Genomic DNA, 16,827 nt, shown 5'->3' on the forward strand with positions numbered 1-16,827 from the left:
AGAGGCTGCTGGAATGCACTCGAGCTTCACCTCAGAGCGAGGGAGAGAGAGCAGCGAAGGTGAAGTGTGTATGGATATGTGTGTGTGTTCCAGCTCTGTGGGCAGGGACAATAAAAAAAGCGGAAGGTGTCATGCATGGATGTGTGTAGGCTGGATCATTTCAGTGTTAGTGTGCAGGTGGAGGAGAGGACAAGAGACCTACTGAAGGGCAGGAGAGCACAAAGTTGAATCTAAATTTTTTTGAGTAAAATATCTTTGAGTTCCAGGGAAAGAAAGAACAACTGACAGACAGAAAGTCAGGGAGGGATCGAGGGGCCTGTAAAGGTGGTGATCTTGTCTGACCAAGCTGTGGCACAACACACAGGGTAATGACTTCATCTTACGGTACACACACACACACACACACAAAGTAGTCCTAAACTAAATATTTGGAGCTAATAATCAGGGTACATATTCAAAAAGAATCCTAGAGTTCTCTTTAGTGGCACTTCAAGTTCCTAAGAATTTCACCTACTGAGGAATGAAAAATTGTATTTTACATTTAATTAAATAATCATTTTACACACTTTGTAGGAATAGTATGTCCACGACTATGTTGTTTTGAATCGTCTAAATTCATCTAGCTATGTGGGTTTTCATTTGAGTTCAGCATGAATTAGCAATCAACCAATCAAGATTATTTTCAATATTCAGTTATGAATAATGCTGTCATTAGTAGCATTGTTTGATGTAAAACACTGCATAACTGCAATTTTGTATGGCCATGTAGTAGACAGTGGTGCAAATTTGACCTCCAAGATTTAAGGACAGTCCGGGTAAGTAGAGCAATTAATTTACATCACCGACAGCCATACAGATATGATTCAATATAGGAACCTTTGCAGGGACATTTTTCATCTCTATGATATAAAACAATAAAATATTCAAATTAAAAGACATTTTTGCTTTTTTGATTACAGGAGAACCACCTCCACAATATGCAATAAAGTATTTCATAATAGAGCAATGAGGCCAATATTAAATGAATAAAAATTAGCATGAGTCAAAATGGGCTGTTAGTACAATAATGTGTGTGAGTGCATTTGCTATCTGCACGATATGTAGGCTTCAGCCCGCCTACACACACACACACCCCTACACACCTTTTCAATCATATTTGTATGTTGGAGATCGTTGTAATTAACTACTTACAATAGTGCTCAATCGGACTGAGAGGAGGAAAATCTAAACTCCATTAGCCACAGGTCTGTACGCCTTTAGCACGATGCGCCATTATCTCCTCTATGTGATTCCACAGCACTGTAATTAAAATAAAAGCTTTGCCCACACTCTGTGCTTATGTTAGAACAATGAGCAATGATTAGCATGTTTTCTCCAGGAGAGAAATTTTGCTTCAGAGTAGAGACATCGGACGCATCCATCGTAAGTGGTTGACTGCGTTTGTTGCCATGGTGATCGAGGTGAATGGCGGGAAAAGTGAAGCTCGTGGCGGGGGTTCATATGCTAAACGAACCCATCATAAGCCTCTGTCAGAGTCAAAGAATGCGCTGTGGTCAGATGTCAGCAGGGTTAATTCGAAGTCAGCAGCAAAACACAGGTTACCATTCATACCGCAATGACAGTTTAAACAGAGCCACATTTGACCCACACTGACCCCATCAGACTCCACATGTTCTCAGCAAGAGAAAATAACAGTTTTTTTCTTCGTATACCAGGCTCGACGGACCGTGCCAATCAGACACGCCACCTAACAGCATCAATATCAGTGGGATACATGTGCGTGCATGTAGGCAGTTCTTACCATTTTAACTCATTTGGAAGAAACATTTTTATAGGGGACCTCTATAAGTGTCAGGAAGAGCGAAGTTATGTGTGTCATTTAAAAGATTACACATGAAAGATTAGAAATAAAGGCCAGAGGCATGGTGGCACGTGTTTAGTGTGCTACAGTATCTGCAGCCAGTACAATGAAGTGTGTACATGACCAAAAATAACAGTTTTCACAAAGAGTGTTTTATTTTCAAACATTAGCTTCTTTGTGGGTGATTTTGTGGGACACATAAAACTTGTCAACAATCTATAAAGATCAGTTTAGACAAGTGATTTTTCTTTGTTTGCTTCTACTGTGGCTGCCTGTCATACACAATTGTTTAGGAGAATGGCCTTCTTCAAGATCATGGTGCAACATTACAGAAGTCACAACGTAGCCCTAAAGCTGAAGGTGACAGTGGCAGTGAACAGAAGACAATATAATAAATACAATAAAGTAACTGAGCCGAAGCCACCTGAGAATACTAAAAGCCATGATCAGTTGACTAAACAGGTAGAATCAGGTGTGGCTCCTGCTTGATTGGAATGAAAACCTGTGGCCACCCCTGCAATGAAATGACAAAACAACAATAGTTCAATACAAAACACAGCAGTGTACTGGGTGGTATGTGTTGAGGAGGGCATAATCACCACCAGCAGCATTGTCCCGGAGTTATAGAAATGAAGTGACTGCTGTATTTTAGTAATACTCATTCCTATGCAGATATGAGAGGTAAAAAGATAAGATGATAAGGTGGTTAACAGCTAAAGTGGTTAATGTGTGATGGTGAACAGTCTGTATATAAATGAGGATCCTGACAGCTTGTAGGAAGAAGCTGCTCTGGAGAGTGACAATAACCACAGACACCCCTTTCAGAGGCTGTGGGGTAGTGAGGTGCCACAAAAGCACAGTAGACTGTGCAGCCCTGGTGTGAGAGTAGTAATGTTAAGCAACTGGAACTGAGAGGGTGGTGTATCTAATCCTCGAATTATTCTTATCAGTTCTGAGTCACCGTGTGCTGAAACTGAGAGCAACTAATTTGCCAGGCATAATGGTGCACAATGGGGCCACCAAGAGTGGCATCTGGAAGTGGTATTCCAAATCTAGGTAAAGTTCAGCAGAGCAGAGGTGGACCTTTTTGTTAACCTCAACCACTGACTCTGTCCATACTGCACAGAATTCTGCAATCAGACCAAAGTCCTGCTTGTGTCACAGGACAGTGGATGGTGTTCCAACTGGGGCAACCTTTCTGATGATAGCAAGATCTCTTTGTCCTCCATACTCCCACACCTCCACCGTGTACTGCAGTCCCTTAAAACCTCACCTAACAAGTACATGCTGAATTCTTCCTATTGATGACTTCAGCAAAAGAGTAAGAGAACTGCCTACCCTGGCAATATGCTTGACTTGCATGCATAAGTGGTAGGATGACTCCTTAGGGAGTCTTAGGGTTTCTGTCCATATGATCAAATAAAAAAAAACAAAAAAAACAACCAGCTGGTCTATGAGGAGTTTCCTATTCAAGGACATTACCTAGAGATGAGCTACTCAAGCAAGTCTGTACTGTTGCTACCTATATAACATTACGAAACTTTTTCAGGTTCTGCAATGTTAAAGTTGCCCCTCCTAGTGGTGTGAATGTGCCAATCAGCGCACCTTTCCAGGTGGGTTGGTTCCTCATTACACAAGCAATCCAGATATGAATGGGCACAAATTCACAAAAAGACCCACAAGAAAATCTTGTAGAAAGGCTTTCCAGGAAATTGGAGGCAGTTAGAGCTACAAAAGGGGGTTCAACTCCATGTTAATGCCTACAGTTTTGGAATGAGATGTCCATCAAGTTCATACTGTATATGTCCATTTCACATTCTTTTGGTGAAATAGTGTAGATTGTTGTTGCTGGGTTCTCTAAGGTAACAAAGGAATGGGCATTTTCAGGCATGTAGATAAATTTCCTAGCCATTGCTTGATTTACTTTGTTGCACTTGATACGTATTCAAGGGGTCAAACGTTCTGAAGCTGACAGTACATGCTTGCTTAAACACAGTAAAATATCTTTCACTCCGGAGCTGCCATCTGTCATTAATCAATAAATACAAGTTTTTCAAGTGTAACTTGCCATGCATAAAATCTATTGTCTTATTTCTCTACTGTAAGTAAGTCTTCTGTCTTCTCCATGTCTCAGCACTATGGTACAGATTGGAGTGGCAGACATTTTACAAGTTTTCTTAACATCACTGGTTAACCAGAGCTGCCATTCCATGCAAGTGAGTATTAGTGGTTTTGTTATTTTTAAAGATATTTTTTGGGGCTCGTGATACAGTGCCGAGTCATTTGCTTTAAGTACCTAAAATGCTTGTGGTTTGCTCACAGTTATGCAACCATCACTATGATTTATACCTGATAAATCCAGTCACCAAAGCAAGAGCAAAGGCTAAAGCAGAGGCCCTCACAGCATGGCTACATTTTCTATTAACAATGCCTCTAAAGCGTTGTAGATGTTTCAAGATGTGTTTCAATGTTTAAAAGCAGGACACGATCCACAGAGCTACAGCAGTTTTTAGCCATTTATCTAGCCACTTTTGTATCAAAGTTTATTTTACCAGTGTAACATTAATAGCTACATAGGAATTCTACAGAATCTAATATATATTTCAATCTAAAATTCTAAATGGCTGCTTATACATCATATTTTTTCAAGAAGTTAAAGGCAAAACATATTCTTAAAGCAGTATTCTTACAGGTAAATCAAGACAATTTATTCAAATATTGTTGTGTACAATATACTTTGCTTGATTTTGAGAGAAATACAAATAAAATTCCAGGGTCTAGAACATCGTAGAAGACAAAGTCTTTTTAAAGTCCACAGTTCTGCACAATGTCTTAAGAAAGTTTTCTTGTTTCATTATAAAAGCTCCGTTCTACTGTCCAGCCTGCTTTTGCTTCTGCACATTTTTCAACTTCTTAAATGTGTTTTTCCCCATTTTATTTGTCCTTTTTTTAAAAAGATTCTTCTGATTCTTTTTATTTGTCTTCTTTTTAAGCAAGGTTCCCTCTGCTTTTTCAGTCACAGACTCATTTGTTACGTCTTTGTCCACTTTCAGGACTTTGAGCTTTTCTTTGGTCTTCCCTTTCTTTGATTCCTGTTCATCCATTTTTGCCATTTTCTTTTTGGGACCTTCATCCTTTAATTTTTTACCTTTTACAACGGGTTTTTTCTTGGCCGTGGGGCTTCTGGTATTGCTGTTGCTAGTGGCTTTTGATTGTTGCTTTGTCTCTTTGTCTTTTCCCTGTGTACCTTTGCTCTGTTGCTTAGACTCTGGTTTTGAGTTTTTTTCCTCTGATGTAGCAGGTGTTTCTGGTGTGCTGGCTTCTTCGTTCTCTTCTGTAGCGCAAAAGACAATTAAAATAATGAGAAAAGACAAATAAACCATTCAGTTTAAAATTTAGCACGCATTATTCTTCTTAATGTTACCTGCAGGTGCGGTGGGGATGGTGTTAGAGAACTTCTTCAGCTTTGCCACAAAGAAGCCATCCATGTTATGGGAATGTGGGTAGAACCTCCGTGACAGCTTAAGTGAAGGATGGAAACGTCGCTCTTTAAATCTGTAAAGAGGACATTGACGATTTTAAATGTGAAATATGTTAAATGCCTTATATGCTGTGATTCTTGCTGGGACATCAAATATATGGCTGCAGTACCTGGTAAAGCCTTCTTTGCCAAAGTCCAATCCTGTGGGAACTAGTTTTACATTTCTCTTCTTTAGGGCATAATCCACAACCCACTCGTTCTCTTCCACCTGTAATACGCAACCTTTTGTCACAAATTTTTCTCCATGTGTGTGCAACTTACATTGTGCTATTATGCCCAACTGTTAAGCATGTGCCACTGATCTTAATTTAGTTCCAGAGTCAAACAGACTAAATTTGATAAAGTTGATGATATGTACAAACAACTGAATTTAATGCTCATTTCACTGAGTATTCAAGCACGATCCTAATAATGGGTTAACAAACCAAACACATAGCTTTCATTTCAACCAGTTTAGTTAGTTAAAATGTATGAATGGGGAAGCTCATCTCATGTTAGAGAATTACCTCATTTTAACATGAATCATCACCACCACAGTTAATTACGCTATGAAAGCACACAATACAATAGACTATGCAGCCCTAGTTATTAGAATTCAATTATGTAGCAAATGACTTAATTTTAGGCTGTTTTTGAGGGAAGTATAGAAAGATGAAACCTGCATGCCACAAATCTCATTACTGCCTGACAAACTGAAAGATTTGAGCAGCAAATTGAAGAATACTTATCTTTCATTTGATTGCCTTGTATATTAAAAAGCTCACCGTAATGGAGCAGGTGCAGTAGACGAGATAGCCACCAGTCTGTGAGTCAGCGTTGACTGAGTCAATGGCAGCCAGAATCAGCTCTTTCTGTAGATGAGCTGAACGCAGAATATCGGAACTGTCCTAATAGGCAGAGGGATAATAGATGATTCGAGGCAAATGTGTTTCTTTCATACTCAAAATGGAAAATGCATTGAACCCACATGAATGTGAATGTACTTCCTGCTCTTTCAGCAGCATTAAAACCTAATATGTAATAACTGATATGATCATTTAAATGTCCTCCAAATTAAAAAAACATAATGATGGAAAATGTTGGAAAAGTAAAATCACTGGCTGTTCCAATGGGCCAAACCACAGGACATTATATCCTGTGATGCATTAGTGAACGGTCATTTTAAAATTATAAGTACCACTCAATACCAGGTACTGACTTTTCCACGATAGCACAGTAACCAAGCAGAGTCACTACATACATCTCTTACTGAATTACGTGAAACATTAAACACTTGATTGCAGCAAGCTTTTAAAGTATTTGTGTTCTGTGTGTCTCATGTAACATCTGTGATAGACAACAGTACATACATTCATGGCATAAAATACAGTATTTCAAGTCTCATTTTGACCAAAAAATTATTCATCATAAATAGAATTAATACAAGGTTCATGAATAGTATACAGCAATGACTCTAATAATAATTATAATCATCATCATCATCATCATCATCATCTTTAAGACATACCTTGCTAGTTTTCACTGCTGGATCTTTGGAGATTACCCCTGTACCTGAGCAAGGAGCATCTAGCAACACTCTGTCAAAACCTCCCATCACCTACCATTCACAGAAAAAAATAACTTAGCAAGGAAAACACAATAAATCAAACATTCAAATCAGAGTAATGTGGCACAAATATATTATTCTTAAAGAACAAAATCAGGAAAACAAAATTTAGGGTAAAAAAGAAGAGAAAAAAGAAGCCATAAAAGAAAGGAAGGAGAAAGCTTTAATAGAAGCTGTTGGCTGGACAGGGAGTGGAAGCGGACCTTGGGAAACTGTCTGCCGTCATAGTTACAGATGATGGTGTTGGTGACTCCCAGGCGATGGAGGTTTCCCACAACACTTTTCAGCCTTTCAGCACTGGCATCGTTAGCAACTATCACTCCTGTGTTTCTCATCAGCTGGGCTGGAAGACACGTAATATCACATCACTCAGGAAAAGAATTTGAAACCCAAACTCAGGTACGTGTCTCTCTAATTTCCTATGCTTTATGGTTAGATATAAATCCTATAACAATTACTCAAGAAAACACAGTCAGAGATATTTAAGGATTTAATATGGAGCTATTTGATTTAATATTAATTTATTTGTATCATATACCTGTAAATGATTATAAACAGGTTAAGATTACAAAATCAACCTTTAAAATAAAAGATTCATTCTGTCTACAAAGAGAATTAATTTTATGAAGCACAATAAAAAATAAATGTTTCTTACCCATATATGTGGTCTTTCCCCCAGGAGCCGCACTCATGTCCAGCACAGTCTCCCCCTCCTGGGGAGAGAGTGCCATTACAGGTAGCAGTGATGAAGCTCCCTGCAGCATGTAGTGTCCAGCAAGATACTCAGGAGTTGCACCTGAAAGCAAAAAGATAAGCGAAAACAAATCATTACATTAATCACCTTCACAACATTGAATATGATGGCACTAAACCCGAGAGCAAGTCATTTAGCTCATTATACAAGACTAACCTATAGGAACTGAGGAATCAAAGATGACCAGGCCCACTTTAGACCACTTCCCCAAAGGATCCAGATTTACACCCCTATTGATCAGAGCCTGTGTGGACAGAAAATATTAAATATATATTTATTTTCCACATAGATTTTAAATTGCAAATATAGTCACTATATAGATCCTTTACCTGAGCCAAGTCTCTCCTCCTGGTTTTAAGGGTATTGGTCCTAATGGTGACAGGCCTCTGAACTTCATTGGCCTCCAGGAAATCTATCAGCTGAATTGCAAATAGACACACACACACACACCACAGACAATCAATTCCTCATTCTTTTAACACTCCAAAAATCGCTTCATATTTAGTGATGTGCTGTCAGTACATATAGAGGTAGTGGGTTTTGTCCATCTACCCCTTCAGACTCTGACAGCAGGTTCCTCTATCCTGTTAGCATAGCCACACATGAGAGACGATGCAGATGGGTGGTACTAAAACAGGAACGCAAAGCTTTAAGTCTAAACAATTAAAAGTGTTTTCTTAATAAATCACACTGCTTTCATGGTTGTCACACTACGCCTACTCTGTTTTCATCTTTATTGAAAGTGCTTGTTGTATAGCTCACAGCTGTGCAAGCTGTTCATTAGTAAATCACATCAGTGTAACAGGTTTGTAGTCTGTAGCTGAGACTCTCAAGTAAAATACCCTGGAACCAAAACCCTGGACATGTCACTTCTTTAGACACAGTATGTATTTTATTATTCTGCCTTTTAAATTGAGCTCTCTGAGCAATTGAGGGTTAAGGGCCCTGCTCAAGGGCCCAGCAGTGGCAGCTTGGTGGCTCTGGGAATCAAACTCATAACCTTCCGGTCAGTAGTCCAACATCTTAACCACTGATCTACCACATCGACAATACGACAGAATCTTTACCAACATGCCAAATTAGACAGGATATAATACCTGAGCTTATTTTTACTGTATTTTTTAAAGGTAACATAGAATGTGTTCTTTGCAGATGCATACACATACAGTTTGCAAAAATTGCTGACATGATGAATTTGGGCAGGACTAAAATCCCAGAGATACGCAGGTTATTAATATGTTTCCCTGCTTCCCCATGTGAATTCAGTCCAATCATCAAAATATTTGGGTGATTGATCTGTAACGATGAATCCACAAGTGACCTTATAGTCTACACATGCAAGATGACATCAAATATCCATTTCACGACAAATACCTACAACAAAATATTTATATATGTGAAGTTAGGAGTGTGTATATACTTGCTAGTATTAGCTCCTGAGTCAGATTTAAGGCCTTGAAAACCAACAGAACAAAAAACCATGAAGTAAAACAGCCAAGTCCTAAGTACTAACTTTGTTATGTAACTTCTCAACTTTACTGCCTAAAGAAATGGATTTGACTCTCTCCCTCCCTCACACACACACACCTCAGAGAGTGGAAACAGCTCCATGAGATTGCCCATGAGGAAGTCGTTGTAGCTGTAGTAGGTGCAGAGGTCTGACTTGAGCAGTGAGAGATACTCTGCTCGCTCTCTCCCCTCCTCTCTCTTCTCATTGAAGTTGGAGAGCACATCCACGTTGTCTTTGATCCGCTGGTGGACACTCTGCAGGTCTAGAGGCAAAAGTCCTACACCAGACACAAGAGGAATGACGGAACCAGTCAACGAGGCTATTGTGTGCTGTTGGTTTTTTTTCTTCTCTGAAACCTCATGCAGCTAGTAACTATGACTCACCCTCTTTCTCTCTCTCCTTTGCGCTAGGCAGTTTAAACCCATCTATGTGGTCAATATTCGCCTGCACTGTGTCCTCTTCTTCCTCCTCCTCCTCATCATCCATTTTTTCATCTTCTTCCTCCTCCTCCTCATCATCGTCATCATCATCCTCATCTTCACTCTCCTGTGCTGCAACTTTCTGACGTTTCTTCTGTTTCCTCGCGGCTCGCTCAATAGGTAGCAGCTGTGGAAAACAAAGGGAGGGAAAGCATACGAATGTTAAAGTTTTGTTTTGCAGGTTCAGATGTTTTACACTTCACTCTGAGAACATTTTACACACCTCCTCTCCATCACTGCCTGCCTCCTCCTCCTCCTCCTCCTCCTCCTCTCCTGCTCCTTCACTGCTCTCTTCCATCGCTCCATAGTCATCGACCATTTCGTCATCATCATCATCATCATCAGCCTCGAGTTGTTCTTTTTCTCCTTGCTCTATATCCTCTACTTCATCACCATCCTCTTCCTCTTCCTCCCACTGGCTGTCGCTGTCTTCATCCCCTTCTGAATGGTCAATTTTGCGCTTTCGTGTGGCTGGTGTCAGCCATTTGCTGTTGTCATCAGAGAATCCTACAAATGATGAACAAGGGACGTTAATTTCGATCGCAACTTCTCATTCCGTAAAGAGGAGAAAATTGTGCATGCAATTACATTTCAGTCATTTGTACCTTTCTTGGGCTGTTTTTCTTCCTTGTGAGCAGTGGCACCCTGCGCTCTCTTCACAGCACTGCACACATTCAGCAAATCAATAAAGCAATCTGACGGTCCAAATAATAACTACTAACAGACCACTTTATAGCACAGGAGACGAGGAGAAGAAAAGCATCTTACCGTTTTCTGGCTCTGCTAGACAGCTTTTTAGGCTCATCCTCTGAAACGATTAGAAACAAATCACAAAACATTTCCACATCATGCGATTTGAAGAAACAGACAGTTTCAGTCTCAGACATCTCGCCCCACGGTCATTTCATGCACGCTGCATTTGAATAGGATCCTGATTACAATTTTTCCGCTCGGAATAAGCAAATCAAAGCATTTTTAATTTCCGTAAAATCAAAGGAAGGTGATAACCTCAGCAGAAGACATTCATTTGAAAATCATCATCAAATCCTGGTTGCGGTGGTTCTAAATTCAGATATTCCTTTTTAACATGTTTCTGCTGTTAGTTTGCTGCGTATTCGTCCAAACTGCTAATAAGCAATATTTCTTGTGTAGATCACTGATGCCACAGTAGACATGGAGATCACAGACCACAGAGTTATGGCACATTGTAATGTATTTATAATTCTATTCAACACAAACGGCTTTAAATCAATTTAAAGCTGTATTTTCAAGAGCTCCTGATACTCAGGACACGTCCAAATGTACACACATCATTATATTTGATTTTCTTCTTCTTTTTTTTGATCATCTTCCACAAGCCAGCTCTCCCTATCATACACCAGCTACCAACCAGGGTGGGTGAAAGCTAACACATGCATTCTCCAAGACAAGAAAAGGAAACCGGGCACATGTGCTGCTCAAGCAGTCACAGGGCAGAGTATCACACTCAGTAGAAAGACATAACTGTTCTAATCTAAATCGCTGCTATTTTTTCGTCTTAGTTCTTGAGGAGAATTGTTAATGGAGTAAAGAAAGATAGTTGAACTCTTTTCATCTTAGTTATCATTAAACTATATGCAGAACTGACAAGACATCCCAAACATCTATTAAATTATCTATTTAAGGTGGTTGAACAGTGTTTGTGTCTGGTCTTTACATCTGTGCGAATTGTGTACAATGTACATTTTTATCGTACCGTCCACCAAAATCTTGGCCAGCTCGGTCTCCGCTCCTTTCTGTTTCCTGGCTTTGCGTCCAGGTCCACGCTTCACCTTGGTGGTGGGATCAAACTTCCGCCCCATGACTGCTCCTCCACAGCTTTACTCAAATAGCACCTAAGGTAGAAGAAGAAGAAGGTAGCATCAGGGCTACTGGACATGGAAAACGGTGAGTTCAAGTCAACTTGGAAAGATCATATTTATGAGCTGAACAGCACTGAAAAGTTGTAATTGGAAATGGGGAAACTTTTTGGGTAACTTTTCTTTGCTCTCTGAGTTTTCGGGTAGGAGGTGTGTTAGAAAACATGGTGGAATGAATGAATGAATGCATCGTCTATGCATCAAGTAAACATAAAAAAAAGCAGCACAGTGGGGATATTTTGTTTTTTGAGTCAAAAAACCTTGCTGTGTTTTTTTTTCTTCAGTTAATTAGGTACACTTCCATCTTGCTCTGACCACAATGCCTTAAACAAAACTGATGTCGTAATTACGACTTCCCAGCTTGTAAATACAAACTTCCCAGCAGGACTTTAGCTCACAGAGAGTAGTCAAAGTGGGGTAATATTAAGGTTCGTGTCTAAAAATGCACTTTTACGTCGTTTGCAGCTGAATTTAGACATCTAGGAGGAGTGAACATATCCAGCATTATTCTGTTCATCTTTATAGATGCTAAGATCCTGCGCGCATTCTCATGTAATCCCTGTTAAAATGCCTAAAAGTTTAACAATCATGTGACAAATGATGAATAAATAAAACATGAAGTTTCTAAGAATTGGTTGACAGAAAAACTGCACTAGTTATCCCTTGCAGCATGAAAATCATGCCTTTCCACCAAATCATAAAGCAAAGAATAGTTAAATTAAGTTATTTTCTTAATCTATCTAGAATACTGTATGTATAAATCACTGTGATCTCTCTACTTTATTTCTTTAAGCTCAGTATGAGGATTAACCATGGAAAGGCTCTCTCTTTAGCTAATCAAGTAACTAGCATTTCCCTACCACAACTTAACCATGTGCTATTATTTGCTAATTCTACACGTGCAATACACCTACTTACCTCTACTGGTTTTCTTAATTTATCCCGATCTGTCGGAATAAAAAGTGCTAATTTAGTATGAAGAATCTGTACTCCGTTACTACAGCCACGAAAAACACGTGAATGTTTCTGAAACACGTTGGACTGCAGGAAGACCAACATGAACTACTTCCGTCGCAGATTTTTTTGCGACACCCCTGGCGCGTGTGTTTTGAGACACCCCACCCGTTTTGAGACAAACCCCGCCTTTACGACAGGATCGAGTCATGTGGTGACGTTGCTATAACTGGTGAAGGACTGAGATAAAGGGTTATTATTATTATTATTATTATTATTATTATTATTTAGAAAATGTGTTTTATTAGGCTAGTAGGCACTTTGTTAACTAATTACTGTACTTTAGAAATATGTAACTCTATATCAAATATTAAATATATGAATTATTAATTCGGGTTTGCTTTATGCAATTACGAAGAGATGTTTCGATTAATGACAATAATTTAACGAGAAGTTCTGCTTGAATCGCAGTATTTTAACAAGATATGCTTTATGTATTGTTTTTTTTTATCTTTGATACAACCTTTTAGAAGATAAATTTGTTAAACTTTTTAACTTCGAAAGCCAGCCCCTTTCTGCACATTTTTGTTTTTTTATTGGTCAACGGACTGCTCCATCACGCAAATCCAACAACTACAACGTGCGTTGATTGGACATTCGTTTGCTTAGGTAACAAAAAAAAATCACATTAGCCAATCAGAATGCAGGATTCCAGAACGGTCGGAATACAAGTGGGAAACAAAAACACGCGTTATCACGTTTTACAGGAAGTGGGAAATTCAACGGTAGTAACGCGTGTAATGCTTGCCTGTAGATGAAGGATGGAGGAAGAATGGGAGGAAGAGGAGCAGCTGGTTGTGGCCGAGTTCTCCGGAGTGATCGACTCGGATGTGTTCTGTAAGCGCGGCGGTGTGTGTAAAATTGTGGGCATGAGCAGTGAGCAGCCCATGGTGCAGGTGGGCCGCTATGTGTTCGCCGGAGAATACGAGGACGCCCTGGGGACCTGTGTGGTCTTCGAAGAGCAGCCAAAGGACCGGACAAAATCCAGCTCGAGCCCTGTGCTCAAGTACAAGTGTCACACCATGAAGAAGCTGATGCTCCAGAGGACTTTCCTGTCCGAGAGGAAGGAGGGAGAGACGAGCTCCGGAGGCATCGAGGTCCTGTCTCTAAACGATGGGGAAGTGAGTGGAAGATCCAGCACGGTGTGTCACTACACTCTGGACCCCAAAGAGCTTCAGACGTTAAATGCTGGAGAAGACATGAGTGACCAGTCAGACAGTGAAAAAACAGAGACTGTGAATGAGGAGGAAGTGACGGGAGAAAACCTGGCAGAGTAAACACTGGACCCGAACTGTACTGGAGAGCAAATCCCACTCCAGTGTCAAGGATAATATACAATTCTGTTCCATTAATAAGATAGAAAAGCTATTACGAATATTTTATACTGAAATGTTGATGCAAATAAAATCAGAATAAGTATATTAATCACTGATCTTGTGCATTGCTGCATTATACACTATATTACCAAAGGTTTTGTGACACCCACTGTGTTGTTTTTCAGGGGTTGGGATTGGCCCGTTAGTTCCAGTGAAAGGAACTCTTAATGCTTCAGCATACCAAGACACATTGCACAATTTCATTGGTCAGACATTAGTCAATTTGGGGATGACCCCTTGTTCCAACATGACTGCACACCAGTGCACAAAGCAAGGTCCATAAAGATATCGATGAGCGAGTTTGGTGTGGAGGAACTTAACTGGCCTGCACAGTCCTGACCTCAACCCCATAGAACGTGTTGGGATGAAATAGAGCTGAGACTGCGAGCCAGGCCTTCGAGTCCAACATCTGTGCCTGACCTCACAAATGTGCTTCTATAGGAATGGTCAAAAATTCTCATAAACACACTCCTAAACCTTGTGGTATGCTGAAACATTAAGAGGTTCTTTCACTGGAACTAAGGGGCCAAGTCCAAACCCTGAAAAACAACACCTGAATTTAATGATTTGGAGGGGTGTCCCAAACTGTTTGGCAATATAGTGTATATTATTTCATGATTGTTAGGGTAATTTTGATCCTGACACTGTTACAGATACTGATGAAGTCTGAAATATGCAAATTATACCAATAACAAACATCATTTATTATTGACTAAAGCCTCTCAAACAACTTCCAGATCAGTTTTTTGAAAAGCTTTTATGTGGATAAGGCATTAATGTGATCCAGACAAAATGAACGTGGTGAAATGAGTCCACTGCAAAATGTATTGTCAAATAGGTTACTGATCATTGTAGTTCATTACTAGAGTTCATTTCACTAGAAGAGAGTAAGGCTGTCCACAGCTATATTAAGTTCTCAGAATATCAGAAAGAAGAAAATTAATCTTCTGTACATGACAACTACTATGAATAATGTTTTTTTTTCCCTTTTTAATTTATCAAATTGGAAGGCACAGCTGTCAAAGTGTACTTGTATGGTTCTTTCACATGAAAACCAACGAACACAGATTTCTACTCAAAAAGTTCAAGGGTACTTAGCTTTATTTTTGACCCTCACGAAAAAGGCTAAATACGTGTTTGGATCTCTCAGAAATTTTACGAGAATGTCTTGGATGTAAATATTACAAACACAAAGTAGTATGTGATGTCTGGTCTTTAATAAATATGAGTTGATGTGAAAGAGCAAGCTGCATTTCTAAATGCAATGACATTTTAAAACTGCTTCCTAACAAATAGCTATGTGCTTATCTTTGCATGAACAGTTCACCTGTTCAGTACATGGCATTACAATACTGCTCCTGTCACAGTGAACGTTTTCACTGGCAGCACTGTAGCTTGAATGAATCGCAGGTTTTGAAGCTTGAATATTGGTCAGCAATTCACCCAAAGTAGTGTAAGGCAAGTAGGAAAAGGAGAAAGAGGCTGGAGTTGATTATCTTAAAGTGTTACTCTACACAATGAAAAACTGAGTAAATTAAAGTTCACCTTAATAATGCCAATGCTTTCTGTTAATATACACTACATGTCCAAATGTATGTGGACACCTGAAAATTACACCCACATATGGTTCTTCACCAAAGTGATGCCACAAGGTTGAAAGCACAGCAGCTGTATAGTATGTCTTTGTATGCTGTAACATTACAATTTCTCTTCACTGGAAATGATGGGCCCAAACATGTTCCAGCATGACAATGCCCCTGTGCACAGTGTGAGCTTCATGAAGACATGGTTTGCCAGACTTGGTGTGGAAAACTTTATTTGCCTGCCCAGAGCCTGTTCTTCAACCTCACTGAACACCACCGGAGGGTATTATAATGGTGAATAACACTGGAATGGGATGTTCAAGTTAGAAATGTTTGAGGCCACAATTTGTGGACCCCCAAGACCATTGACAAAAGACTCATCAGTTTAGCTTTGCTGCATATTATGTTTCAATTTCAGGAAACTGGAGCAGACGCAGAGAAAAGGACAGAAGACCATAAATCTTAAGCAGCAGGAGAAAATGATAAACCAGGACAAGAGCTGCCAAAAGTCACCAGAGCTGCAGCACTGAGCCAAAAGTCTGTTAGGAAAGATAAGCCAATAGCAACATAGTCCCATGAAGTGAATCAGGGGAAAAAAAGACAGAAAAAGTTTTCAACAAAACCAAACACAAATCTCCCCACAAACAGCAGATGAATTAATTCTGAAACATTTGAATAAAGCTGCCGGTTAGGAGACAGTGGCATGTACACTATATTGCCAAAAGTATTCACTCACCTATTATTGACTCACATATGAACTTAAGTGACATCCCATTCCTAATCCATAGGGTTCAATATGACGTCGGTCCACCCTTTGCAGCTATAACAGCTTCAACTCTTCTGGGAAGGCTGTCCACAAGGTTTAGGAGTGTGTTCATGGGAATTTTTGACCATTGTTTCAGAAGCGCATTTGTGAGGTCACACACTGATTTTGGACGAGAAGGCCTGGCTCTCAGTCTCCGCTCTAATTCATCCCAAAGGTGTTCTATCGGGTTGAGGTCAGGACTCTGTGCAGGCCAGTCAAGTTCATCCACACCAGACTCTGTCATCCATGTCTTTATGGACCTTGCTTTGTGCACTGGTGCACAGTCATGTTGGAAGTGGAAGGGGCCAGCTCCAAACTGTTCCCACAAAGTTGGGAGCATGGAATTGTCCAAAATGTCTTGGTATGCTGAAGCATTCAGAGTTCCTTTCACTGGAACTAA

At 39.8% G+C, this 16,827-nt stretch overlaps 2 protein-coding genes and 1 non-coding gene across 3 annotated transcripts; 1 reads left to right on the forward strand and 2 right to left on the reverse strand.

Annotated features, from left to right (window-relative positions):
- Nucleotides 1-4,584: 4,584 nt before the first annotated feature.
- nop2 (NOP2 nucleolar protein homolog (yeast)) lies at nucleotides 4,585-12,725 on the reverse strand. Its single transcript, XM_058397642.1, has 16 exons — nucleotides 12,568-12,725; nucleotides 11,487-11,625; nucleotides 10,520-10,559; nucleotides 10,357-10,415; nucleotides 9,975-10,258; nucleotides 9,656-9,878; nucleotides 9,350-9,549; nucleotides 8,092-8,181; nucleotides 7,919-8,006; nucleotides 7,664-7,804; nucleotides 7,212-7,351; nucleotides 6,910-6,999; nucleotides 6,167-6,289; nucleotides 5,513-5,610; nucleotides 5,286-5,416; nucleotides 4,585-5,195 (listed from the first exon to the last, which is right to left on the reverse strand). The coding sequence occupies exons 2-16, from the start codon at nucleotides 11,590-11,592 to the stop codon at nucleotides 4,732-4,734; spliced, it is 2,277 nt and encodes a 758-aa protein (XP_058253625.1). The 5' UTR covers nucleotides 11,593-11,625; nucleotides 12,568-12,725; the 3' UTR covers nucleotides 4,585-4,731.
- LOC131361830 (small nucleolar RNA SNORA29) lies at nucleotides 8,264-8,403 on the reverse strand. The gene has a single exon (XR_009206100.1). It is a non-coding gene; the product is annotated as a small nucleolar RNA SNORA29 (small nucleolar RNA).
- A 566-nt stretch (nucleotides 12,726-13,291) lies between the features above and the next one.
- Nucleotides 13,292-14,088, forward strand: gtf3c6 (general transcription factor IIIC, polypeptide 6, alpha). Its single transcript, XM_058397697.1, has one exon. The coding sequence runs from the start codon at nucleotides 13,425-13,427 to the stop codon at nucleotides 13,938-13,940; it is 516 nt and encodes a 171-aa protein (XP_058253680.1). The 5' UTR covers nucleotides 13,292-13,424; the 3' UTR covers nucleotides 13,941-14,088.
- Nucleotides 14,089-16,827: the final 2,739 nt, after the last annotated feature.

The sequence above is a fragment of the Hemibagrus wyckioides genome, linkage group LG01 (genome assembly GCF_019097595.1).
Source record: "Hemibagrus wyckioides isolate EC202008001 linkage group LG01, SWU_Hwy_1.0, whole genome shotgun sequence".
In the NCBI taxonomy this organism is placed as follows: domain Eukaryota; kingdom Metazoa; phylum Chordata; class Actinopteri; order Siluriformes; family Bagridae; genus Hemibagrus; species Hemibagrus wyckioides.